Below are 27,514 nucleotides of genomic sequence, written 5' to 3' on the forward strand. Positions count from 1 at the left end.
GTAAAAGGGAACACAGACTACAGGCCTGAGGGCGGTGCCCAGCCCCCAGACACTGAAGACACGACGCGTGCCTGTCAGTGAGCGAGATTACCCGGGCGCACTGGGTGCACTTCTTGAAGCCGCTGGAAGGCTTCGATGTCATGGGCGGAAAAATCACGCCGGCGAGATCAAAACTCGAAATGACGAAAATTGGCACCACAAAAATAGGGAGAAGAAAATTTCGACCAAGGCCTAAATGAGGCCTACCCCGACGACGAAAGAAAACTTACCGGGGCGAAAAGCTCGAAATACAGGAAGGAAAAAACCAAACAGGCTCTTCCCAAACACTTTTTAAACTTTTTGAGAAGAAACGAGTCGAAAACGACACGCGAGGTCAACTTTCCGGGGCACGAACGGCGAAACACGACCGTACTGAGCGCGGACAAAAGAAGACTGGCCGGCACGAGCCGGTTTCGGGCGGGAAGACGGCCGCGCATGCGCGGTGCGCATCGGCGCGCGAGGGCTAGCAAAGGCTTTTGCTAGTGAAGATTCCGATTGGAGGGGCTGCCGTGGACGTCACCCATCAGTGAGAACAAGCAGCCTGCTTGTCCTCGGAGAAACACCTTTTACATGTGAAGAACAGTGCTTTCCCTGACTGTAGATTTCTGCTCTATTATCTAATAAAAGTTCCTGTTACAGATTCTGCTGCAGATTACATTGCAAGCTAGCCATATGTTAGAGGTGATGTGAGCAAGAGAGAATATATTGGCATCACATCTTGGTTACAGTCCATTTACAGAAGTCTTGTTTCCATGCAATTCCTACCACCTTTCTTTTCACTTTAGATCTTAGAGGGCACCAACCTTGAACTCATATAGTAGCTCCGTGACTAGAATTATACTCTTCATCTCATTTCAAACTTTTTTGTGCTCACTGGCCATCTGTAGACTGGATTCTAATCTCCACAGAGAAAGGACTTATTCCTTCTGTGTTTGTACAGTACTTCATAAACCTTGTAATGCTATATTAATGTTTAGTAGTAATAGTGGTTTCCTCCTGAGGAGCAGATGATATTTATGGATTGCAGAGAAAGTAGTTCACACCTCAGGAGATATTAATTTTAATTTAATTCAAACTTTTATACCATCATTCTAGTCATATTTTTCTTTTTTTTTTCTTTTTTTTTACACTGGTTCGGAGTTACTGTCTTTGTGATAGCTCATCACCTCCCAGCTTCTTGTCTTTTAGGCATCTCTGGACTGATTTTCTGCATCCCTGTACCCAGACAAAGGAAGAGGATAGGGCACAGGGCCAGCTATGAATCCTTGCTCCATCCTGTAAAAAAAATACTTATGTGACCATCTCTGGCAAAAGGTGACTAAAGTGTCTAGAAACAAAGTAAAAAGGGTTTTGATGAATTCGGTTATAGAGTTAACCGTTTGTAATACAACAGTCCAAACCTCATCCTTTTATGTGAAAAAATACAGAAGTCCAAATATGTAATTTATTTTAGACTCCTTATGGACCCATGACATGAAAAATCATCTATTCTCAACATTCTGGATCCACTATTTAGCCACCTTTTCCCAGAGATGGTCATATATGCTTTTAGTGGGAATGCGGTAAATTAGAGTTCTGGACTCTTTTTTTTTTTTTTTTTTTAAGTCATACATATTGATCTATCAACCTCAAGAATTCAAGGTAATTTAATGTTAACAAAACAACTAATAGCCATTAAATCTATTATGAGTGGGTGTGGATCAGAGGCAAAGACAAGTCCCGATCCTGATAACTGGATCTTCTTAAATCAAAAACTGCCATCAAAGTTGGCTACACATCATCGGTAGTGGCATTCTCTTTTAATTGCCTTATGTTCCATTTGAGGTGCAACTGAACGAATAAATAGTGTAATGTCTAGAGGATTTTTATGCTCTTATTCAGGGAATTGGGATTTTGGGAGAGGTACATGAAATAGATTTCTTGGCTTTATTTCATTGACAGTTGCAGTGTATTAGATACATAGCTACAGCCTTCTTAATTAACTTTTCAGCGTTGCACTTGATGTGATAACTTCTTCCTGAGCAATGCAAAAATGCAAGAGGGTAAAAGAAGTAGGGCATTAGCCATTCAGTGTCCTATTTACTAAGATGCATTTAACATTTAAACAGCATGCACTAGCAGCTGCCTAAAAAAAACTAATAGAAATGCATATTAGGGGTTGTGGAAGGCAGCAAGGAATGGGCAGGGAGGGGGGAAGAAAGAGGGATACGGACAAGTACATTGAATCTCTAAGGGAAAGGAAGGGATAGTAGATGGCATGGATAGGCCATATAGAGAGGCATTTTCAAAAGAAACGTCCAAGTTGCGATTTGGACGTCCTTGCAAAACGGCAAAATCCAGGGGTGGGGAAACCCGTATTTTCGACAAGATGAACGTCCATCTTTCATTTCGAAAATACCATCAGAGACGTCCAAATCCTTAAATTTGGATGTCCCTAGACATGGACATTTCTGACTTTTGGAGATTTTTGAAACCAAAGACGTCCATGTCAAAAACGTCCTAATGCAAGCCATTTCGTTGTGGGAGGATCCAGCATTTGTAGTGCACTTGTCCCCCTGACATGCCAGGACACCAACCGAACACCCTAGGGGGCACTGCAGTGGACTTCATAAAATGCTCCCAGGAACATAGGTCCCTTACCTTGTGTGAGAAGCCCCGCAACCCCCCCCCCCCAAAACCCACTACCCACAATTGTACACCACTACCATCGCCCTTATGGGTGAAGGGGGGCATCTAGATGTGGGTACAGTGGGTTTGTGATGGGTTTTAGAGAGCTCGCTGTTTCCTCCACAAATGTAACAGATAGGGGGGGTATGGGCCTCGGTCCTCCTGTCTGAAGTGCACTGCAGTACCCACTAAAACTGCTCCTGGGACCTTCATGCGCTGTCACTGACCTGAGTATGGCATCTGAGGCTGGCACGACATATATTTTTTAAGATGTTTTTTGAGGGTGGGAGGGGGTTAGTGACCACTGGGGGAGTAACGGGAGATCATCCCCGATTCCCTACGGTGGTCATCTGGTCAATTCGGGCACCTTTTTGTGCCTTATTCGTAAGAAAAATAGGTTCGGGTGAAAACGTCCAAGTGTTCGTCAGGGACATCCTTGCTTTTTTCGATTATGGGTCAAAGACATCCAAGTGTCAGGCACGCCCAAGTTCCGCCTTCACTACGCCTCTGACACACCCCCTTGAACTTTGGATGTCCTTGCAACGGACTGCAGTTGGAGACATCCAAAATCGGGTTTCGATTATACTGATTTTGGACGTCTCTGGGAGAAGGACGTCCATCTTCCATTTTATGTCGCAAGATGGACGTCTTTCTCTTTCAAAAATTAGCCCAATAGTCTATTTGCCATCATTTTTCTGTTTCTGTGTTAACTGCCAACGTGGAATATAACTTGAAACTATGTGCAGTTGCAACCATTGTTCTAAATTAACCGCACAGCTGCGTTTAAACAAAGTGCTAGGAACATCTATAGTTGTTACCACAGAGATTTTGCTCTTAACATGCCTTAGCATTTAATGTTAACATACATTTATTTTATTTTATTTTAGTTATATTTGTACCCCACGCTTTCCCACTCATGGCAGGCTCATATTAGGTGCATATTAATATTTAAATCCTTCAATGTTTCCTTGCTTAATTTACAACTTAGACTTGCATCTGTGTGGCTAATTTGTTACTTTTAAGTAGTCTTCTTCAAGGGGCAGCTGTGTTTTCAGTTCTCATTACTCAGTCACATGAATCTTTTCTAAAGTGCTTTTCATGTCTCTTTAGGGAAATAGATATAAAGCTAATCGTGATCAAAAGCTGGAACATTCACAGGTGAATTCCATGGATATCATTAATGAAGATTTCATCACGAGTGACAAAATGATTGACATACTGACCTTTGAAGAAACAGAAAACATGCTTCAGGCTCTGGAAGAGTAAGAACTGAAATTGGCATTCTTCTATGTGTACATTGAAGACAATTTAAAAAGCTGTCACTACATATAAGAGTTGTAGAAATGAGCTCCTTTGAATATTGCCCACCCTGTGTGTGTGGGTAAAAGTGTATGCCAAGTTCCACAACTGCATACTTTTATTTACACTTAAGAGAAATGTTTCATAGTCAAGGTAAAGGTGGGGACTGAAACAATGCAGATGCAATAGTGTACCTACAAAAAGTGTCTGCTGAAAAACTGTGGTACTTTTTCCTATGATAATTTTCTAAAATATGTGTTTCACTTAGAAAATTTGTGCAAAGCCCATGCATTAAAAATATTCTTGTACTTTGCAGCTATGCAGGAAGTATAAAAACTGCTCCCATAGTCTGTCTCTACATATTTTGCAAACAATATTTGAAAAGTAGCCTGGTCAGTACTCTGGGAATATCTGTGTAAATATGCACCATGAAAGGCCATTGCACACCTCATCAAGAGAACACTGCAATCTATAGGCTAGTCTGCAGTTAATGTCATAGATGATACTTGAGTTTGGGTAGCTAGAGAAGCGCTCTTCCAGTGGTGCATTAGTTCTCATTAACAAGCAGGATTCAATTAGCCACATAAGTGGGTGATGCTGTCTGATGGGGCTGGGATGGAGTGTCTCTCCCAGAACTCTGAACTAATGCAAAGTTCTGAGCATGCACTACTTTTCTGACACAGCAGTCCCCTCCACAGTGAGTAGAGGAGTAGCATAATGCTTAATGCAGTGGCCTGAGAACCAGAGGAACTGGGTTCAATTCTCACTGCAGCTCCTTGGTACTCTGGGCAAGTCGCTTAACCCTTCATTGCTCCAGGTACAAAATAAATACCTGTATATTATATCTAAACTGTTTTGATTGTAACCACTGAAAGGTGGTATATCAAATTCCATTCCCTTTCCCTTTAGTTTCCCCAGGATTGTTTTTTTTTTATACTCTATTGAATAGATATGAAAACAAAGCTGTCCATCTTAATTTTCTTTGAAGAGAATAAGCTCCATGTTATTGACACTGTCTGCTGTTTTATTCTACTTTTCCATTTTTTTAACTGGCAAGAGGCCTTTTTTTAAATCAGCAAATTATACATAACAGAGTTTCAATATAAGTATAACTAGTATGCTTAAGTAGCACTAACAAATATAATCCATTATCCCTATAGCTCATAAACCATCAACAGGCCAACAAATTAAGGCTACAGAGGCAACATGAAACCTCTGTGCAAAGACTTCCTGTTCCAGTTGAAGTTTAAGCTTGCCTTCGACTCTCTAGTACAGCTAAACTACTAATTAAGTAAATACATGGGACAGGGAGAAGAAGAAGAGTAAGGGTCCCTAAGGTTACTAATGTTATACACATGAAGAGTATCATCCATGCTGAGTGGAGAGGTGTAGACTAGCTATAGACAGCAGATAAGTTTGCCGCTCATTAACTAAACCAATGCATCTATAAGCTGTTGGTCTTCAAACGGCCTCCACATTTTTAGCACTTTTCCCATTGAACTCTTTGGATCAGGTGTAGATCTCAGTTGAGACTTTAAGGTGGTTTTTCACACCAGTCTTAATGTGCATAGTTCTAAGGAGGTATCCAATCACTCTTACCTCAGCACAGAAGACTTCAATCATGACACTACTCTGAGGTGGAAGAAACTTTTCTGGCTCCTCTGCACCAGAGAAATCCCATTGTCATCATATGGTATGGCTCAACTTCCTGTGCCAGCTTTGACATGATATTCTACGCATATTAGCCTGGAACTTGTTCTATGCATATTAGCTCTGGAACTCTTTGTCAGAGGATATGGTAACAGCGGTTAGCATATCTGGGTTTAAAATATGTTTGGACAAGTTCCTGGAGAAAAAGTCTGCAGACTGCTAGTCATAAATGGCAACGTTCTCCTTGGCTCACAGCCAGAACCTACTTAGGAATGCTGGGGCATATCAAATGCACAGTGCAAAAATTCCCTCTTGCTCATTTCAAAATGAAAAGGCCACAATGGGTTCTTAAGTTTCAGTGAAATCAGATTTTTCAGCCCTTATCCTGCAGGTCTTTCTTTATGCACATCTGTAATGCTGCAATCTTAGGCCATAAAATTCAACCAGTTTAAGATAATTGAGTGGCAATGTTTTATACCAACAAACAAGGAGGGGTGGAATCTCTTGGACTATATTAGAAGTAGCGTGGATCTAAGGTTTCTTGATTCTCAATCAAAAACCTCTCCAGGCCAACTACATACATGGAAAGTGAAACTAGTTGGCAGCAGATTCATTAGCCAATTTCTTGAGAAGCCACTGTGGAGGAAATTGAATAAAGTAGGACTCAAAAACCAGCACTGGACAGATCCGTGCTAAACTAGTATTCGTAAAGGAAAGGCTAAACAGGTTAGGGCTCTTGAACTTGGAAAAGAGACGGCTGAGGGGACATATGATTGAGGTGTACAAAATCCTGAGACTCCTTTGTGGTGTAGAACAAGTAGAAGTGAATCTATTTTTTTACTCTTTCAAAAAATACAAAGACTAGGGGACACTCAATGAAGTTACATTAAATACTTTTAAAACAAAAAGGAGGAAATATTTTTTCACTCAACAAATAGTTAAGCTCCGGAGCTCATTACCAGAGGATAGCGTATCTGGGTTTAAAAAAGATTTGGACAAGTTCCTGGAGGAAAAGTCCATAGTCTGCTGTTGAGACAGACATGGGGAAGTGATTGCATGCCTTTGGATGGATTGGTAGTATGGAAGTTTGTTATTATTTGCTACTATTTGGGTTTCTGCCAGGTACTTGTGACCTGGATTGGCCACTGTTGGAAACATGATACTGGGCTAGATGGACCATTGGTGTTACCCAGTATGGTTGTTCTTATATTCTTATCTTCTTATGTACCAGAAGATTGGAGGGTGACCAGTGTAACACCAATTTTTAAAAGAGGGGTTTTTTTTTTTTTTTTTTATTGCATTTGTACCCCACATTATCCCACCTTTTTGCAGGCTCAATGTGGCTTACAGAGTAAGGTTATGATAAAGTCAGTGCATGATTTAAATACAGTTGATCATAAGCTGAGGTAAAAGAGGATTTAGATGGGCAGATGTTGGGTAGGTTGTGTGAGAAGTGTTTTAGGTGTGCTTGGGTGGTTTGGGGGATGATTTGTATCATTGAGGGTGACTTTTGTAAGCTTTGTTAAAGAGGTGTGTCTTCAGAGCTTTGCGGAAGCTGGTTAGATTGTTGATGGTTTTCAGGGCCTTGGGTAATGCATTCCAAAACTGTGTGCTTTTGTATGCAAAGGTCGTAGCATAAGCCTGTTTGTATTTCACTCCTTTGCAGCTGGGGAAATTCAGATTGAAGAATTTGCGGGCCAATCTTTTGGCGTTTCTGGGCGGTAGGTCCACTAGGTTTAGCATATAGAGTGGGGCGTCTGCGTGAATGATCTTGTGCACGGTTGTGCAGATCTTGAACTCAATACGTTCCTTGAGCGGAAGCCAATGTAGTTTCTCTCTTAGGGGCTTCGCACTTTCATATTTAGGTTTTCCAAAGATGAGTCTGGCTGCCGTGTTTTGGGTTGTTTGGAGTTTTTTAGTGGTCTGTTCTTTACAGCCTGCATACAGAGCGTTGCAGTAGTCCAAGTGGCTTATTACTAGTGATGATCTGGGAAATTATAGACTGGTGAGCTTGACGTCTGGTCCGGACAAAGTGGTAGAGACTATTATAAAAAGCAAAATTACTGAACATATACATAGGTATGGATTAATGAGATAAAGGCAACATGAACTTAGTCAAGGGAAATCTTGCCTCACTAATCTACCTCATTTCTTTGAAGGCGTGAATAGACATGTGGATAAAGGTATGCCGGTTGATATTGTGTATCTGGATTTTCAAAAGGCATTTGACAAATTATCTCATGAACGACTCCTGAGGAAATTAGAAAGTCTTGGGATAGGAGATATGCCCTATTGTGGATTCAAAACTGGTTATAAGAGAGAAAACACAGAGTAGGGTTAAATGGTCAGTATTCTCAATGGATAAGGGTAGATGGTGGGATTCCCCAGGGATCTGTGCTTGGACTGCTGCTTTTTAACATATTTATGAATGATCTAGAGATGGGAATACCTAGTAAAATAATTAAATTTGCTGGTGACACAAAGTTATAAGTTGTTAAATCACAAGATGGCCTTACAAGACTGGGAGCCTGGGCATTCAAATGGCAGATGACATTTAATGTGAGGAAGTTCAAAGTGCTACATGTAGGAAAGAGGAACCCAAACTATAGTTGTGTGATGCAAGGTTTCACACAAGGAAAAAGATCTAGGTGTCTTCTTTGAAACTTCTGCTTAATGTAGAGCGGCCGCTAAGAAAGGAAACATAATGTTAGGAGTTATTAGGAAAGGAATGGAAAACAAAACTGAGAATATTATAATGCCTTTGTGTTGCTCTATGTTTCGACCACACTTTGAATTCTGTGAACAATTCTGGTCACCTCATTTCAAAAAAGGTATAGCAGAATTAGAAAAGGTACAGAGAAGAGCAACAATAATAAGGGAATGGGATGACTTCCCTATGAAGAATGACTAAAGAGGCTAGGGCTCTTCAGCTTGGAGAAGAGATGGATGAGGGGGAGATATGATAGAGGTCTATAAAATAATGAGCGGAGTGGAAAGGGTAGACACGAGTTGATCATTTAATCTTTCCAAAAATACAAGGACTAGGGAGCACACAATGAAGTTACTAAGTAGTAAATTAAAACGAATTGGAGAAAATATTTTTTCCCTTTCTATTCTCTGAGGCAAATTACCTGGCACATCTTTCCCACAGGGTTTTTCCCCATTGCCTCAACCTTCTTTCTCCAGTCTTCCACAACTGCTCAGTGTGGCCGGCAGGAAACCTCTCACTGCATTCTCTTTAGTTTGAGCCAGAGCTGCAATCTCCATACCTTCCTCCCCCAGCTCCTCAGCTACCTCCATTTTATCATAATCCCTAGTCCCCTCCTCCCCTGGCTCTCCCACCTGTTCCTCATCACTTTCAACAGAAATCATTTCCCAATCCCCGCCTCCCAGCTCCTGTGTGACTTGTCTAGGAGGAGAGGGTTCTTGGGACTGGTAGTTCCTCCCCCTCCTCAATACTCGGGCTGGTCTCTCGGCCACTAGGGGGCGAACCCTCGGTGTACTGAGAACTTGATACTGAAACTTTCTCTCTCTGTAACCTCCTACCTGCTTGAGCCCCTGTTCCCATATTCCTTTGGTCCAACCTTTTCCTGCCCCCTTACAAAGGACAGGTAGGGTCCAATGAAGGTTTTTTAAGGAGTGGTGTGACTTACGGCATGTTTGAAGGCTTCAGGAACAGTTGCAGTGGAAAGTGAAAGATTGAGGATAAAACAGATAAAAGGGATGACAGTAGGAGAGAGAGTGTTAAGTAGATGGGTGGGAATAGGATCAGAGGAACAGGTAGTTAGTTTTGAGGAGGAAATAAGATGTGTAGTTTCAGTGATTTCAGAAAAGGAAGAAAAGGAGGCAGGGGTTGGAGGGTTGAGAGAATGGACTAAGGCAGGGGTAGGCAACTCCGGTCCTCGAGAGGTGCAGGCAGGTTGAGTTTTCAGGATATCCACAACGAATATGCAGGAGATAGATTTGCATACCATGGAGGCAGTGCTTGCAAATCTATCTCCTGCATATTCATTGTGGATATCCTGAAAACCTGACCTGCCTGCGGCTCTCGAGGACCGGAGTTACCTATCCCTGGACTAAGGGAAGGAGAGGTGGTGTTAAGGTAGCAGTATTAATAAATGTTTTTAATATTGTTCATTTGACAAATGAAACAAAGCACTATGAAACTTCTCCATGTTCATTTCAATGTGTACTTAATATTCTATGTGCGTTGGATATTTTGATCTCATGGGAACATATAAACATTTTTTTAAAAATCCATGCTGAGCCAGGCCAAGGCCTATTGAGCCCAGCATCCTCTTTCTGACAGTGGCCAGTCTCAAGCAGGTCCAGGAATATTACATAGCCAGTCTGATTTTCAGATTATTCACAATTAATATGCATGAGAGAGATTTTTCATACAGAGGAGCTAGTGAGTGCAGATTTATCTCATAGAGCATAAGTGGCACCAGTCGTTAGCCTCTGCTCTGGATATTCCTGCTTACCTATGAGACTGTTAGCTCACACGCTTATTTTGAGCTTTTGTACGGACTATTGCATTAGTAAGCACAAAGTTGGAATCGACAAGGAATGCAGACATATATTGATTAATTCAAACACAGCACGCTGAGAGTGGCAGCTACAAAAAAAAAAGGAACATTTGAATAAGATGGGAATCAACGTCAGCTATTAATGTTTTTTCATCTTTAGCAAATAGTCCATCCACATTGAGTATTTTGAGTGAAGTCATGAAAGCAGCAAGGAAGGGTCCTTCAGAAGGACTGATTGGGCTATATATAATTTTAAATGACTATTTTGACATTGATTATATAATTTAGTAGTTAATTGTGAATGATTGTATTAGGTTCCCTGTTGTATTGTAGGAATGTATATGCACTGTGGATATCCTGAAAACCAGACTGGCTAGGGAGCACTCCAGGAATGGTTTGAGAAGCACTGCTCATAGGGGCCTGTTTACTAAACCACAGTAACATTTTGCTGTTAATGGAAATTTTTAATGCATGTTAACAACAAAACCTCTTTGGTAAGTATTAATATTAAAAGAGAACATTATTGGCATGAGGGGAAAACTAGCTGCGATGTTAATAAGTATTACCACTATAGCATCAGACAACACAAAATCAGTTAACATTTGAGGGTGCAGTTAAATTTATGTGGTATTTGCATGCTTTGCAGTCAGGGCTAGAGTTATGACCTAAGCTGTAACATTTGAGAGGTGCCCCTCAATTAAGTAGGAGTCAAGTATTAGGTTTAATAGTTTTCCATGCTAGTAAGGCATGAAGCCCACTATAATGTGAGACCCCATGCTGTAGCTTGTCTAACTTACGTGTAAATGTGGACCTGTTTGAAATTAATGCACAATAACTGTTCTCTTTCCCTGACCCCTTCCCCTCATGGCAGTTAATTCCTGTATTAAATAGCTAACACAGAACTTAACACGTTATCTGTATTTACATGCTGTTTTGTCAGTGCATGTTGACACATTCTCTTTATTAATTTTGCATTACAGCACAAGCGGGAAAACAAAGCAGTAGAAACCAAACCACAAGAGTGGAAGTAGCCAACCACAATCTTCAAGGTGATCAAAAAAGGTGTTTAATCAGTACTGAAAAACTGAACCCAACTCGGGCCGATTTCAGTGCAGGCATGTCTCTGTTTCTTTGGCTGGTTCGCTGGACTGAGCTTTTATAAAAGCTGATATTTTATTTATTCATATTTATGAAAATTCCGCTGGCTCATAAGAACCCAACATTGGGTCAAGTTTGTCACCTTTTTTAATCACCTTGAAGATTGTGGTTGGCTACTTCCACTCTTGTGGTCTAATTTTGCATTTAAACAGCTAAGGCACCTCAGTATTGATCAGGATATTGCTTTGGTAGGGACTGCTGTAGCCTCACACAGGCACCAGACTGATGCATGTCAAGCATGATCACAGGATGAATAAGTGAAAGGTGGGACTCTTAGGAAGGGAATTTTGAAAATGGCATTTTTTTTTAAATTTCAAAACAAGGATAATATAAGATTAGGTTAAATACATAAAAGGAACCCAGGATAATGAAGACAAGCAGAAGCAACAGAACCAAAAGGCAGAATTGATCATAGAAACTAACCACTATAGCTGTGATTTTCTTGTAAGCATTCTGTAATACATCTTGACGTGGATACAGTAATCCCGTAGAAAATGAAAGTGAAACTGGATGAATATTACTTTTGTAGTTTAAAATCTTTATAGTGAATCTTTTAGCTTCTAGTATAATTCTGAGTTTTCTGTTCCCCAAAAACTGTATTACTCTTCTGCAATTACACTGTAAATTAGCAGTACTTTTTGTTTTTACTGTCTCCCTTGTTGGTTTCCTTGGTCCTAGCAGCACGCATTGAGCATAACTAGTAGTAAAAAGCAGGCAAGATACTGAATTTTCCATTTGAGTTGTTGTTGTGATGTTTAATGTGTAGTGTCATCTGATGGTGCCAGTCGACACCAAGTACTCTTTTATTCCTTTTACATAGCTCTTCGACAGATTGGCCATGGACTCCCACCGAGATAATGACATGCAGTGCTCTGCCACTCTATATTATTGCTAGTTAGGAAAATTGGGTTATATATTATCTAACATTAAATCTTAAACAATTAAGAAGTATTTTGCATTTGACTGAGCAGTAATTTTGTTTTAAATGCTTATAATGCCGCAAAGTATGATGCATGATGCAGAGGAGTTTTCAGATTATTGAAGCCTCTTTTCTCAAATTGTTTTTTTTTTCTCTAAAAAAAAAAAAAAAACTCCACTTCCTTAATTATCAGCTCCCCCACCCAGCCATCCTTTTCCAGTATCAAGACCCTCCAACTGATCCCTACCTGACCCTCCCCCCCCCCACCCATCCCCTAAGACGCTGGGACTTGCTTGAGGCCATCCATGGGGGGCTAGTGGGCCCAGGTGGCAGCACGCTCTCTGCTTCCTTCAAGCTTAACTCCGGGTTCAAAATGGCAGCTGTTGACCTTTAGCAGTAGTAGAACAAGAAAACAGTTAGGAGTCAGCAGCCACCATTATCGCTAAGTCAATGACTGGCGGTAAGGTCTCAGACCCAAAATGGATGCTTGGCAATTTTTATTTTGTGTCACGTCGATTTTCAGCAAAAAATTTTTTTAAAGGCATTTATTTGCAGGCGCGCTGAAAAATGGATCTGCATGTGCCCAAAACCCGCGCCTACACTACCATAGGCCATTTTTCAGCGTACTTAGTAAAAGGACCCCTTGGTTTGTCTGGAGAATTCCTTGCAAGTTTGTTTTGTGGAATTACTTCTTTGGTGCAGTCCTTCCAACTCCTGACTCAAACACAAGAATCCAGTGTAAAACAATATTGCATGACTTCTACTTTAGAAGGAGACACTGTCAAGCTTAAAGAGATCTTTAATCTGTATTGATTAAAGATAGAGGTCAGTTATCAGAGGTTGGAAATCTTTTGCAACTATATAAAGCATTTGATCCTCTCAAGTTGCTTAAAGATTACCATTAAATGTGTGTAAAAGAAGGAAGCCATTCTTCCTATGGCAAAACTGTATTATTTCCCTAAGGCAAAAAGAATTACTTCAATAGTGGAAGGGGGATACAAATGTTTCATTTGACAGCCTTGATTCCTCAGGTTTATTAAGATCTGTTGGGACAGTGGTGGCAGGAGCTACTTCATTTAAAATGCCAGACGGACGTTCATGTCCCTGGTTTTTTGTGGTTCAAAAATTGGATGTTTCACCTTTTGGAAAATAGCTATTCATTTTGAATGCCTTCAGTGCAAAAATGTCCATCTTGCAGCCATAATTGAGCAGGAAATTTAGATGTTTTCCTGTTTGATTATGGCTGTGAGATGGCTTTTTTTTTAACTTTAGACATTTTTTTGAAAATGCCCTTCTTAGTCTCCTGGGATATTTGAGAGTACTGTAATTTTATTACTGCCCTATCTACCTTTAGTGGTAGCTTGATTGTGACAGTTTTTCATTAAATACTCTTTCTGCCTCTTTTGGACTATATTCCTCTAAGATACTTGATAGTTTTCCTTCTTTTTTTTCCCCCTTTGTATCTCTTCTTTCTTTTTTTTTTAGCGTACCCTCTTGGATTGTCTTCTTCTTGATGCAAGATATTTCTTGTATGAAATGTTTGTAAATTGCATAAATGTAATTTTTTAAGAGGATGGTGGGCACCATTGCTACATGAATATCTGAAACTTTTTTTTTTAATGCACATTGGGAAGTGCAGCTTTCATTTTACATAGCTTATACTCTAAAATGCCTCCTATATATGGATCAGATTCCAAAGCATTTTGTTCCAGAGAGAATGGGGAAAAAGTGCAGGATGCTTAATGTGTGGATAAATGCTGTAGCTCTTCTTCTTTTATTTTTTTATTTATTTATTTTTACCAAAGCAGAAAAAAGCTTCCATGCCTTATAGTTCTGTGAGCAACATGGAGGCAATGTTGTTAGCCAAATTTGTTTTTTATGTTAGCATATGATCCGCACTGCCTTGGTGTCATACTTTGCAGGGTATTGGAAAGTTGAGCTGTATGGTAGTTGTATGTCAGTGTACAGTTATGTAATTTGTTTCAGCCAGGGGAAACACCTAGGGGCCTCTTTATTATAGTGCAGTAAATATTTGCAAGAATTAATGCATGGTACATGCAAAGGCTGTGCACTAATTGTTTTGGGGGCGTGTCCAGCTGGTCCTCTGCAGTTATCGCACAGAAACATTCTTTCCAGAATGTCACATGTATTCACAATTAGCACAGGTGCACTTAAAACCTCTTCTTGAGTATGTTTATTCAATGTGCAGCCCATTCTATATCCATAAGCCACCCAGTTCCCTGCCACATATCGCAGTTTACAGTTAGTGTACTAATTGCTGCATGCAGTAAAGTTACTATGCTCATGCTGTCACAGGAAGCACTAATTCATATGTTAGGGGAATTTTTGTAAACAGGTGCACTGTGGGGTTTTTTTTTCAGTCGCCCATGGCAGACATTGTATGATAAATTAACTGAGGAATGACCCCTTGCAAAATCACTAAATTAATATTAATGCCTTACATTTTGGTTTTATATGCTGCCCTTCTCCAACAGAGGACCCAGAGCAACTTAAAATACAATAGTGCAAAAATAGGCTGTGTGCGGATTTCATTATTTTCTGTAATGTGAGCCTGACTTTCTAAGCCATTATCCTATAGACAGGAAATGAAGAAAAACCTTTTCTTCCTTCAGTCTTTGAGAGTCCATTTTATTTATTTATTAATTGATTATCTGTCAAACTCCTGACTGAATATTAATAGAGATCTTGGAGTTTGGAACAAATGTCCTCACCCCTCACAGGAAAAGAAAAAAGCTGAGTACAGCTTCCAAGGCTTACATCTAGATTTATGTGTGTGTGTGGCTTTGGCAAGTATGCATAAAAAATGGTGCCCCTTTCCCACAACTAGCACATTTTCAAAGAGAAACCCTGTGCATGATTTTGAAATTAGCATGCAGTTCTGTAGATATGGATATTTCATTTTGGTACTTAGTAAATTCTATTCATAATTTTACATGCATTTCAGTTCAGAAAGGTGTTCCATACATCTCTGGACACATTATTTAGTCTCATTTTAAGCTCCTTCCCACCCCATAATAGGTTTTAAAACTGAACTGTTTGTAGATATATCTCTTTGCTCTGCTTTCCTTTTTGACTTGAAATTCTACCAGAAGACTAATTTCTGGGAGGCTCAACTGAGAATTTTCAATGCAGTATCCAACAGTCTGAAGCGTAGAAGTCATGATACACTGCACATCCTAAGTCTCTAATGAGTGACAGCTTGGAATCTTGCAAGAGGTTTGATGAAAGCTCTCTGGTAACTCCAAAGAATGGCAGCAATCCATGCTGAACAAAGCTCAACCAGACGATGAATAATTATGAAACAGAACAAAAACAAAATCCCTTTCAAATGCTTATTTCCATGCCAGATTCATATAGTGCATAAATATCTTGGGGCACAATTCAACAGCAGAATCCTTTTTTTTTCCTTTTGTTTTTATTATCAAATTACCTATTTTTATTCCATCATTTATACATTTTTGTTGTATGTACTGGAAATATTGCATTATAAAGACCATTGCATTAAATTAGAGGAAATCTCACAGTAAGGATCAGCCTGACACTGTGCCCCTGTAGTAGAAAATCCAAAGTGGTCCATGGAGTGGAGAAGTAGCCTAATGGTTAGTGCAGCAGGCTTTGATCCTGGCAACCTGGGTTCATTTCCCACTGCAGCTCCTTGTGACCTTGGACAAGTCACTTAACCCTCCATTGTTCCAGGTACAAAAAACTTAGGGCCCTGTTTACTGAGGTGCGCTAGCATTTTTAGGGCACACTAACCATGTAGACTCCCATATTTTAGCACGAGCTAAAATAAAAACACTAGCGTGGCTTAGTAAACAGAGCTCTTAGATTGTGAGCCCTCTAGGGACAGAAAAAGTACCTGCATATAATGTGTACAGTGCTGCATGTATCTGGTAGCACTACAGAAATGATTAGAAGCGATGGTAAGAGAGTGCATGGAAAATTGCCCAAAGTTTATTCAGATATGCTGTGGAATTTATCCACTACATATAATTTAATGTAAACAATTTGTATTCTGCTGTTTTACCCTGCATGGCACACAGGGCAGATTCAACAAATTATTAAGGGGTCTTTTACTAAAGTGCGCTAGTGTTTTTAGCTTGCACTAAAAATCAGTTGGTGCTAAACGATGAGACGCCCATAGGAATATAATGGGCATCTCAGCGTTTAGTGCGAGCTAAAAATGCTATCGCCCTTTAATAAAAGACCCCCTAAAGCATAATGCAGTAAAAACATATACTAAATAATGTGTACTACTACCAAACACACAAACACAAGCAGACCTAAAAAGTAAATGCTGAGATCAGTGGACCTTGTGGGAATGGCTAAGTTGGCAACGTGAATGCCTGATCATGATTCTTAGCATTTCTTACCTGCTATTTTTGCTTGCTTCCTTGACGTTATGCCTCACACTAAAAGGAAAGGGGTGGTAGAGGTAGTTCTCCCGAACACCCTTTCCAGTGCAGTAGATGATTTCATGGTATGTGGCCCCACAGTATAAAGCAGAATGGTTTACCCAGCTGACACTCAGGGCGAAGGAGAGCCCTTGGCTCATGGGTTAGATGCTACTTTCTTCACCAGTGCTCATTTCTCGGCCACACCCTGCTGACCCTGCGGCGACGTTGGAACAACAGTCAGCGGAAGTTGCTCAAGAGGAATCCCTAGCCAGAGGCAATTTAGCCACAGGATTCAGTGGGAAGGAACGTAACAGCAGAGATTGGTCAGCTGTTGCAGTCATGCCGGAGACTCCCATGGCACCATTGTTTTGTTAGATTTGTACCCCGCGCTTTCCCACTCATGGCAGGCCCAATGCGGCTTACATATACAGGTACTTATTTGTACCTGGGGCAATGGAGGGTTAAGTGACTTGCCCAGAGTCACAAGGAGCTGCCCGTGCCTGAAGTGGGAATCGAACTCAGTTCCCCAGGACCAGAGTCCACCACCCTAACCACTAGGCCACTCCATCGCAGGAGAACATGGAAAGTTCTCCAGAAATTGGATGCTTCGGTTCAGAAATCCACAAAGAGATGTCTGCACTAGTGGGTAAAATTGATGATTTATCTCAAAATCTGGATAGTACAAGAAATGAGTTTCCTGAGCAGATTTCCACTATTAAGAATGAGGTTGAATCATTAAAGGATGTATCCTCGAATATGATTAAAGACAAAACTATACACCATAGAAGAATTGAACAGATTGAAAACTAATAGGAGGTTGAATTTGTGCCTCTAGCACTGCCCAGGGCCTCAGGGATTTCCCATGCTGCTACCTTTAGAAAATACTTGATGGAAGTTGTAAAATTTTTCTCCTGAATTATTCTTCCATTAAACAAAATATATTCCTACTAAAGTTTTGGGTGATCAATGGGTATCTTGGCTCAGGAGGCAAATTTAGAGACTTTGAATGTGTCAGCATTATTAGAGAACTAGTAAAAAAGGCCCGTTTCTGACACAAATGAAACGGGCGCTAGCAAGGTTTTCCTCGGAGTGTGTGTGTTTAGGAGAGTGTATGTGAGAGTGAGTGTTTGAGAGTCAGAGTGAAAGTGTGAGTCCAATCCATGCTCCTCTGTCACCTGGCCCCTCCATTCATCCCTATCCAGCAATTCCGCTGTCTCCCTGAGGCCTGCCCTGCAATCCATATGCATCCATGGCCATCTGTCCCTTCCATTCATCCGTATCCAGCAATTCCCCTCTCCATGAGTCCTGCCCTTCCAATCCATGCTCCTTTGTCACCTGGCCCCTCCATTTTTCCCTATCCAGCATTTCCCCTCTCTGCCTGAGGCCTGCCCTGCAATCCATATCCATCCATGGCCATCTGTCCCCTCCATTCATCCCTATCCAGCAATTCCCCTCTCCCTGAGTCCTGCCCTTCCAATCCATGCTCCTCTTTCACCTGGCCCCTCCATTCATCCCTATCCAGCAATTCCCCTCTCTGCCTGAGGCCTGCCCTGCAATCCATATGCATCCATGCCCATCTGTGCCCTCCATTCATCCCTATCCAGCAATTCCCCTCTCCCTGAGTCCTGCCCTTCCAATCCATGCCCATCCATGCTCGTCTGTCACCTGGCCCCTCCATTTTTCCCTATCCAGCATTTCCCCTCTCTGCCTGAGGCCTGCCCTGCAATCCATATCCATCCATGGCCATCTGTCCCCTCCATTCATCCCTATTCAGCAATTCCTGTCTCCCTGAGTCCTGCCCTTCCAATCCATGCCCATCCATGCTCATCTGTCACTTGGCCCCTCCATTTTTCCCTATCCAGCAATTGCCCTGTCTCCCTGAGGCCTGCCCTGCAATCCATATCCATCCATGCCCATCTGTCCCCTCTATTCATCCCTATCCAGCAATTTCCCTCTCTCCCTGAGTCCTGCCCTCCCAATCCATGCCCATCCATGCTCCTCTGTCCCCTGCCCCCTCCATTCATCCCTTTCCAGCAATTGCCCTCTCTCCCTGAGCCCTGCCCTCCCAATCCATGCCCATCCATGCTCCTCTGTCCCCTGCCGCCTCCATTCATCCTTTTCCAGCAAGTCCCCTGTCTCCCTTCCATGACCCCCCCTTGCATCCATGCTCCTCTCTCTCCCATGTCCCAGCCTGGGCCGCCCTCTTCTTCCCCCCCCACCCCCTTCGCATCCATGGTGTCGTTTCTCCCCTGCCCTCCCGCTCCCATTGTTTTTCTTTTGTGGCCACCCTCTTCGCTCCCCCCAACATGGTTTTTATTTTTTTTTCTTGTTTTTAAATGTACCTCCGTGGTTCCGGCAGCGAAGCGTCAGGGAAGGAGGCGGTGCTCCCGACGTCTAGGTTTCCCTTCGCTGTGTTCCGCCTTCTTTTGACGTCATCCTTGACGTCAGAAGAAGGCGGAACACAGCGAAGGGAAGGCTAGACGTTGAGAGCGCCGCCTCCTTCCCTGACGCTTCGCTGCCGAGCGTTGCGATTGGATGAGTGTCATTGCTCCGCCCTCGACGTCATCACGTTTGACGCGTGGGCGGGGCAGACACAATGCGATCTCACCCCCTTCACTTTTGGCTAACAGAGGCTTCATTCGAACGTTGGAGGTGCGTTTTATATAGAGAGATTTTTTAACTGAAGATTTAACTGTGTGAGGGGGTTCAGTCACGGAGGTTCCAAGCCCAAGATGACTGCTTGCAGGTGCTGCATACAATGCAGCAGGAGTGCAACAATGCTAGTGTGGCTGCAGCTTCTGGTGATCCAGCCCGATGTGCAGGATCACACAGAGGCCTTGTCTAGCACATTAATCAACTAGCAGGTGCCTGACCCTCCTAGGGGTACCGGTGAGGCCAGCATTCCAGCAGCACCACCTTCCACACCAGCTACAAGTGGCAGCAGTTCCCACATCAACCGTCATCCATGTGGGCACTGATGGGCCTCATAGGACATAATATAATCCTATATAATAAAAAGCACCTCCAACGTTCTAAAGCTGACTCCGTGGCACTGTGGCAGCGTAGGGTTCGTAAGTCTGTAGTTCAGCGTTTCATTGGCTCTCACTGTCCGCGCCCTCACCAGACAGAACGGAACTTGGAGGAGGGAAGTGGAGTGGATTGAATCTCTAACAATCAATCATATGCAGGGAGGTACGAACATCAGTGGAGGCAAGTGCACAGAATGGAAGGGAAGACAAACATTTAATTACTTTGTCACTCACACACATCACACACACACTCACTTTGTGTATCTCTCTCTTACACTGTCTGTAAAACACAGTCACTCTCAGTCTCTCACATGGGCAACTGTATATGTTGCATTCTCACGAGTAAGGAGCTCTTCTGATGTGATTGTTAAACTGATTGAAGGGCCTGAACAAGGAAAACGTTTACCACATTGTAACACAGTTTACACAAAAAATATTGTATATAAAGAAATCTTACACATGTAAAAAACAATTATATTCAGAATACAACCGTGGAAACATTAATAGCTGGAACTCATTACATTGCTAGCGCCCGTTTCATTGCATTAAGAAATGGGCCTTTTTTACTAGTAACATCAGAAATTGTATTCTGTTTGTACCTCCTCAATTCTAAGTGGATCACTATCATAGATCTCTCTACTTATTCTAAAATGGTTTATAAACCTAATATGTTTATACATATAAAATGCAGCCAGTCCAAACATTTTGTAAAGAATACAAAAAAAAAATTAAATTGTAGCCTAGCTTCAATAGGAAACCAGTGCAGAAATATGTCAAAATATGAGATACTATCTTTTTTTTCTTAACTGAAAAAAAAAATCAAACATCCATATTTTGACTTAATTGTAATTTTGAACAGCTTTATATAAACGATATTGCAATAGTCAAGTTGTGAAAGCAGTAATGCCTGCACCAGTAATCTAAATTGCTCCGGTGTATAAAAAACTTTATATGCAAAGAAGTTTCCTTATCAGACGAAAGGTTTTCTTAACCAGACTATTGATCTGTAACTCAAATGTCAAAGATTGATCAATAAGTATTCCTAAGATTTTAGTAAGTGGTGAAATCTCATATTTATGTTGATTGATTATAAAAGTCAGATTAGGATCTGGATTATTATCAACCAGTAGGAACTTTGTTTTTTCAGTGTTCAGTTTTAACTTATGCTGTAACATCCACTTTTCAATTAACTTAATACACCTCTGAATGATATTTCTGCATGCAATGAGGAGCTTAACGGAATTAAGTCAGTAATAATGTCAGCATAACTATAATTTAAATACTTCTCTCCAATTCACTTCCCAGTGAATGCAGAAATATGTTAAACAGTATAGGGGATAATGAGGACCCCTGTGAAACTCCACAAGGATTGCACCAAGGTTTAGAAAGTACCAGCATCCATTTTGACTTTATAAGATCTACTTGTTAAAAAAACTTTGAAGCCAATTGAGAACTCACCCTGAAATCCTCAAGAGTTTGAAGAAGTATTGTATGATCAACCAAATCAAACGCACTTGAGAGATCAAATTGAAGAATAAGAATTCTCTTTCCGTACTGTGTACCGAGCGAAAGCCTGATTGAGAATGATGAAGTATATTATGATGTTCTAAATAGTTAATTGACAAGTTACTACTCCCTACATCAGTTTAGTGAATAAAAAGTATTGAGGCAACAGGCCTATAATTTGAAACAGACTGACAAGATTCTTTTTTTTTTTTCTGAAATAGGAGTGATTATAATATCATCTAAATCAGTAGGAAACTGACCTAGTGCCAAAGAATATTGTAGCCAAAGTAACAAGTGAATTTTTAAAGTCCACAGACCGCTGACCTTATTATGTATAGTGGACAAGAGTCAAGTTGGCAGTAAGAATTACCCATCTCCTAAATAATATGTCTAATTGACACCAAATTGGAGGTATAAAATCATGCCAGATTTTACCTTGAAGCTAGGCCCCTCTGAGTCAGCTCACACTGCCTTGCTTGGTGCTGGGCAGAGCAGCAACTCAGCCACACAGCCAACCAGGTGGCCCGATTTCCATGGGGCAGGAGAAGCAACTGCATCTCCTGATGCTTCTGAGGGCAGTGGAAGCTTGTTCACTGTGTTTGCTCCTGCAAGGCCTGGACCATCTCCAACAGCTACAGGGAGAGGTGCCCCCCCCCCCCCCAGAGGGGAGGGGAGGATGAGGCAGGCCTGTGAGGCAAATACCATGCTGTGGTGGTGCGTGCAGCGAGGAGGGGTGGGGATGGAGGTGGAGGTGTGTGTGATGGGGAAAGGGGATAGAAAAAGATATAGTGTTCCCCCAAGTAGTGGTCTAAAAGGGTATGGCATATGTTTATCGTTTAAGTTTCTTCGAACTCTTATTTTTTCCTTCTATTTTTTGTAAAGTGGTTTAACTTGTATTATTTAGTATTAAAAGTAAATAATTTAAAAAAAAAAAAAAAAAAAAAGAAAATGCCTTCATCATGATCAACCTGCCAATGTAATTTACATCACTAGGAGCTGGCCAAAAAGCTAGGTTTTCAAAGACGTTCTCAGTTTCAAATAAGTTGGCTCAAGTTTATGTACCCACTAAATGAACATCACACCGTTGTTCATTTCTGAAGTATACCTAAATCAAGATATCAAATATTATTTAGCAGCCTGACTTTGCTGAGGAAAAGAACAAACCATTCTCTGGATGTGCCTCCTACACCACTCATTTTGCAAGGGGGGGAGGGTATTATTATTAGCATTTCTATAGCGCTACCAGACACACGCAGCGCTGAACACCTGACATAAAGAGACAGTCCCTGCTCAAAAGAGCTTACAATCTAAATAATACAGACAGACAAGACAGTTACGGGTGAGAAGTAATGGGTGAGAAGGAAGGAAGGGATAAGGGTAGTATATTCAAGTCTCATGTTTTGTCCAGCTACCTCCAAAAATATTAGCTGAACAAACCAGTTGAATACTGACACTAGAACCCATGCCATACACTATACAAAATGAATTCATATGATCATGGCATTTACATACATAAACCCAAGAAATTTGCAATAATTACTAATGTGTGATTACTGCAGGGCACGCTGAGGCATCCCACACTAAGCTTCAAATGTGCACGCACTATCCATGTGCTGAACAGTGGCGTTCCTAGGAGGGCTGACACCCGGGGCGGATCGCCGATGCGCCCCACCCCCCCGGGTGCAGCGCGACCCCTCCCCTGGCAAAAGGACACCCCCCACAAAAGAACCCCCCCCCCTGGGTGCACGCCACTGGGGGGGTGCCGTGCGCACCTGTCCTCCGTTCGTTCCATGCTTCTTCTCTGCCCCAGAACAGGAAGTAACCTGTTCCGGGGCAGAGAAGAAGCATGGAAAGAACGGAGGACAGGCGCGCGCAGCACCCCCCCCTAGCGGTGTGCACCCGGGGCGGACCACACCCACCGCCTCCCCCTAGGAATGCCACGTGCTGAAAAATATTTTTTATGCTTTGGCCAAGGGGGTGTGTTGGGGCGGAGAGTGGGTGTTTCTGCTCTAATCAGCACTGCTGCTCACTAACTGATTAGTGCAGGATTAGCATGTGAGCTCTCACCTCCAACAAAACAGGTGGTGGTAAGGGTTCACACGCTAATTTTTTGTTAATGGCCGAGCACTAATGGCAACGTCAGCATATGTAGGGATAAACTAAACAGTGGAAGTTGGGGTTGAGAAATGCAAATGCTTGTAGGCACACTCTAGAACTGTAGGTTCTCTTAAAGCAAAATCAGCACACTTAATGTGATATAGAGGAAAAGCCTCGAGAACCTCCCGGACTTTTACATAGTCATAAGGGAGTAGGGCTTCTTCTTCATTGGCAAAAACCTCTATGGGGTAGTTTATAACTATTCAGAACAATTAGTGGTGCTAATTGATTACCATATCGGTGATGATTGGCTTGTAAATTAAGTTGTGCATGCAATTTGACCATGCAGCCAGATTATCGCGCACAGCTTAAGGCGTCATTTATAGAATTTGGGGGATAGAGCATAATAGTAAACTAAACACACACTTCAGTTCAGAGCATGGGTGAATAATGTTGTTAGGAGGCAATGCCATACCTCTTTTTCTGTTAGTCTAATTTCAAGAAATTGGAAGAATTATTTGGTTTGTTATTTTCATACAAAAAAAGGGATGGGCCATAGTTTCCTGTTCAAAAGTCTTGTGCCAGTTCCTAGCTTTCCCTGTCTGTACAGTCAAGAAAAGATTTCGCTCTTCAATTGTCCAAACTCAAGTATACCTAGCACACTTTAAATGCAGAGTTTGTTTCAACAACTCATATAATCCTTTTTTATTTCAGTTGACCTCAGTGATGTTCATTGTCAACCATAATAATTTAACATGGCAATGGTAACAACATCCATCATCTTCATAGGTCAGCTCTAACACATTTAGCTTTTAAAGTTTTCACAATAACTTGATTTTCAACTGTTTAACTTATCTTATTGCCGTTTGTCATCGGACCCAGGGGAAAAGTTGTCCGACATATGTTTCGCTCAACCCTGAGCTGCCTCAAGGACAGTCCCCTATGAAACAAACAATTCAATTAATTATACTATATTCATTGCTCAGAACCTATATCTTTTACAGAACATAAGCAATGAAAAAACTCACCCTGAGCATTTATTCTAGCGCCAGCTCTGCTCATACCTTTATAATCAAAGATGGTGACCGCGTTTTTCATTCAAACTTAAATACCATCTGGGTATTGACGTCAATAGTCCCTCCCCCTCTGTTCTTATTGGACATGAGCTAAATCAGCAACACCCATTTAAGCTCTGCATTCAAACCCATAGGGTTCATTGCCAACCATAATAATTGCCATGTTAAATTATTATGGTTGGCAATGAACATCGCTGAGGTCAACTGAAATAAAAAAGGATTATATGAGTTGTTGAAACAAACTCTGCATTTAAAGTGTGCTACGTATACTTGAGTTTGGACACTTGAAGAGCGAAATCTGATGTTTTTTTGTGTCTAAATAAGTCTTGCTGCCATTGATTTGCAAGTTGCAGTCAAGAAAAGAGGCATCCAGTGGTGATTGCCTGAAATTAGACAACACGAATAGAAGAATGTGTAGGAAGTTTCTTTACATATAACACTACTTGAAATGAAATGTCATCATAATGTGTAGTGAATATTCACACTTTCTCCTCTTCAGAGGAGTTTGGCTAAAGAAACATTTTGAGTAAGGAAGTTATCATTATGCTGGGTTCTAGCTTTCCATTTGGCTCTGTTTTTCAGTCTTCTTTCCTCTCTTCCACTTGTGACCCCTGTCCAGACCCCTCCCTATGTCTTTACACATGGCCTCATTTTTTGCTCCTGATTTTTCCCTGTCATCTATTTTCTCCTCCTCCACTGACCTTTCTTGCTTTCTTCCTGCCCCCCACCGCCTCCAGCACTTCTTGAGTGATCTTCTGTCATTATAGAAACCATTCAGCTATCCTTAGAAAGTCTTGTTTCAGCTCCCAATATAAGAATCTCTTCTTATCACTCCCTTGGATGTTTCTTCCTGTACTGCTTTCGCATTAGATACAAAATTTCATAAACTGTATATATAGGTTACAGCAACTTACTAGTAACAAAGTGAAAGGCTTTATTTTTCTCGTTTTTACATTTGAGGCAGAAAAAAATGGGAATAAAGGGTAATTACTGCCTTAATCCGTTGTTTACAACCCTGGTTTAAATGAGCTTTTTTATAAAACCTATGCATGCCTCAGAGCTGATGCAAAAGTAAATGAGTACATTTGGAGTCAATATTCAGCCTGCAGCAGTGAGCAGATGGTAAGCCACTTCCAGCCACTGGTTGAACTAACCCCGGATATTCAGTGCCAGGGCATGCGTGACTCCTGATGCTAAGTATCTGGGTATGTCTACTAACTTGAAAGTTAACTGAGCACTGGCCAATATTCAGACTGGTGCCCAGTTAACTCATCGCATAAAGTTATAACAGCTGTTTTACTGTTCTAACTTTAAGCAGTTACATAACTGGTTAGCGTAATGAAAATCACCGCTAACTGGCTAAGTAGCCATTCTGCCCTCTGCTCCCACCCAAAAAGGAGAGGCGCTGTGGATTCATAGGTTAGAAAAGCTGAGAATGTTGTGCCATGGAGAAAAAGACATCTTGGCCTCAACAAAATGTCCAACCCAAAAAGGAGAGGTGCTGTAGATCCGTATTTTGATTTTTTTGTATTGATTTTTTAAAAAAGTTATGTTTTATAGTGTTACTTCTGACGCAGCCTTCGGGCAAAACGTGGCCGTTTGCTGTGTGACCTTCATCTGGGATATGTTTTTTTTTGTTACATTTGTACCCCTCGCTTTCCCACTCATGGCAGGCTCAATGCGGCTTACATATTGTATACAGGTACTTATTTGTACCTGGGGCAATGGAGGGTTAAGTGACTTGTCCAGAGTCATAAGGAGCTGCCTGTGCCTGAAGTGGGAATTGAACTCAGTTCCTCAGGACCAAAGTCCACCACCCTAACCACTAGGCCACTCCTCTGTTCTTTGGCTCCTAACTTTGCTCTCAGCCAGCCCCTAACCCATCCGATTAGGGGATAGCCAGTTAGTGGCGATATTCGGCAGCACTAACTAGTTAAATGCCACTGAATCTCAGGCACTGGGTTGCACAGCAGAGTTTAACCTGGTTAAACCCTTTTGAATATCAATCCTTTTGTTTACAAATATATTCTAAAATGGAAAACACAGGTATTTGAATTTTAAGAGGCTTTTAAAGAATTACTTGAAATATGTCACTGGAGAGTGATGGGTGGGTATGATCCGTTGTAATTCTGTTTTATATTGACTGTACTTCCTGGTTTGACTAGTTTCTTTTATTGTGATCCGCATCAAACTGCAAGGTGTTTGCGGAATATAAGATTAAAGTTATGTTATGGCCCACCCAAACCATGTTAATTTGAAATCTCTGTGTCCCAGACATCTATACATGTGAATAATGGCTGACATTGTAATTTGTACGTGTATCCAATTAACTTGTGTGAATGCATCTTTATAAAATAGCCTCTGGGAAGATATGTAATCATGCTTAAAATGTAGCTGCATACGTTTACACCTGGTCAGGATCAGTGTAACTACATGCGTTAGTTGTATATTTGTTGTAGATATAGTGCAAAACTAAAGTGCCTGGGGTTCCTGGAGGACTCATTAGGAAACCATTTGCTGTAGAGTCTAAATGATATGTTTGGTGACTTCCGAAAACAGACAGATAAAGGTTACTGTGCAAGTTTTCCTATGATTGAACAAGTATAGTACAAATTTTCTAAGACTGAACAGGCGGCAACTGCAGTACATTTGGTTTGTTTGTTTTCTCCGAGGACAAGCAGGCTGCTTGTTCTCACTGATGGGTTGACGTCCTCGGCAGCCCCCTCCATCGTAAAGTTTACTAGCAAAGGCCTTTGCTAGTCCTCGCGCGCCCATGCGCACTGCGCATGCGCAGCCGTCTTCCCGCCCGAAACCGGCTCGAGCCGGCCAGTCTTCTTTCGTCCGCGCTCGGTACGGTCGTGTTACGCCGTTCGTGCCCCAGAGAGTCGACCTCGCGCGTCCTTTTCGACGTGTTTTCTCTTGTTTTTTCTTTCAAAAGTTCGGGAAGTGCTCCGGAAGACCCTTTTGGGTTTTCTGCCCTTCCCGTAATTTTCTCAGCTTTTGCCCCGTAAGTTTTCTTTCGTTGACGGGGTAGGCCTAGTTTGGCCTCGGTCGAGATTTTTCTCCCTCTAAATTTTGGTGCTTCAAATTTCGCCATTTCGGCTTTTGATTTCGCCGGCGTGATTTT

The 27,514-nt window shown here is 41.6% G+C and overlaps 1 protein-coding gene across 2 annotated transcripts in view; it reads left to right on the forward strand.

Annotated features, from left to right (window-relative positions):
* The window catches only part of EVC2 (EvC ciliary complex subunit 2), a 351,907-nt gene that overhangs the window by 102,977 nt on the left and 221,416 nt on the right, over nt 1-27,514 (forward strand). For both annotated transcript variants that reach the window (XM_030191177.1, XM_030191178.1), the window contains exon 8: nt 3,817-3,968. In XM_030191177.1, the coding sequence (XP_030047037.1) occupies nt 3,817-3,968 (152 nt within the window). The remainder of the gene's footprint in view (nt 1-3,816; nt 3,969-27,514) is intronic.

Source organism: Microcaecilia unicolor, chromosome 2, assembly GCF_901765095.1.
Source record: "Microcaecilia unicolor chromosome 2, aMicUni1.1, whole genome shotgun sequence".
In the NCBI taxonomy this organism is placed as follows: domain Eukaryota; kingdom Metazoa; phylum Chordata; class Amphibia; order Gymnophiona; family Siphonopidae; genus Microcaecilia; species Microcaecilia unicolor.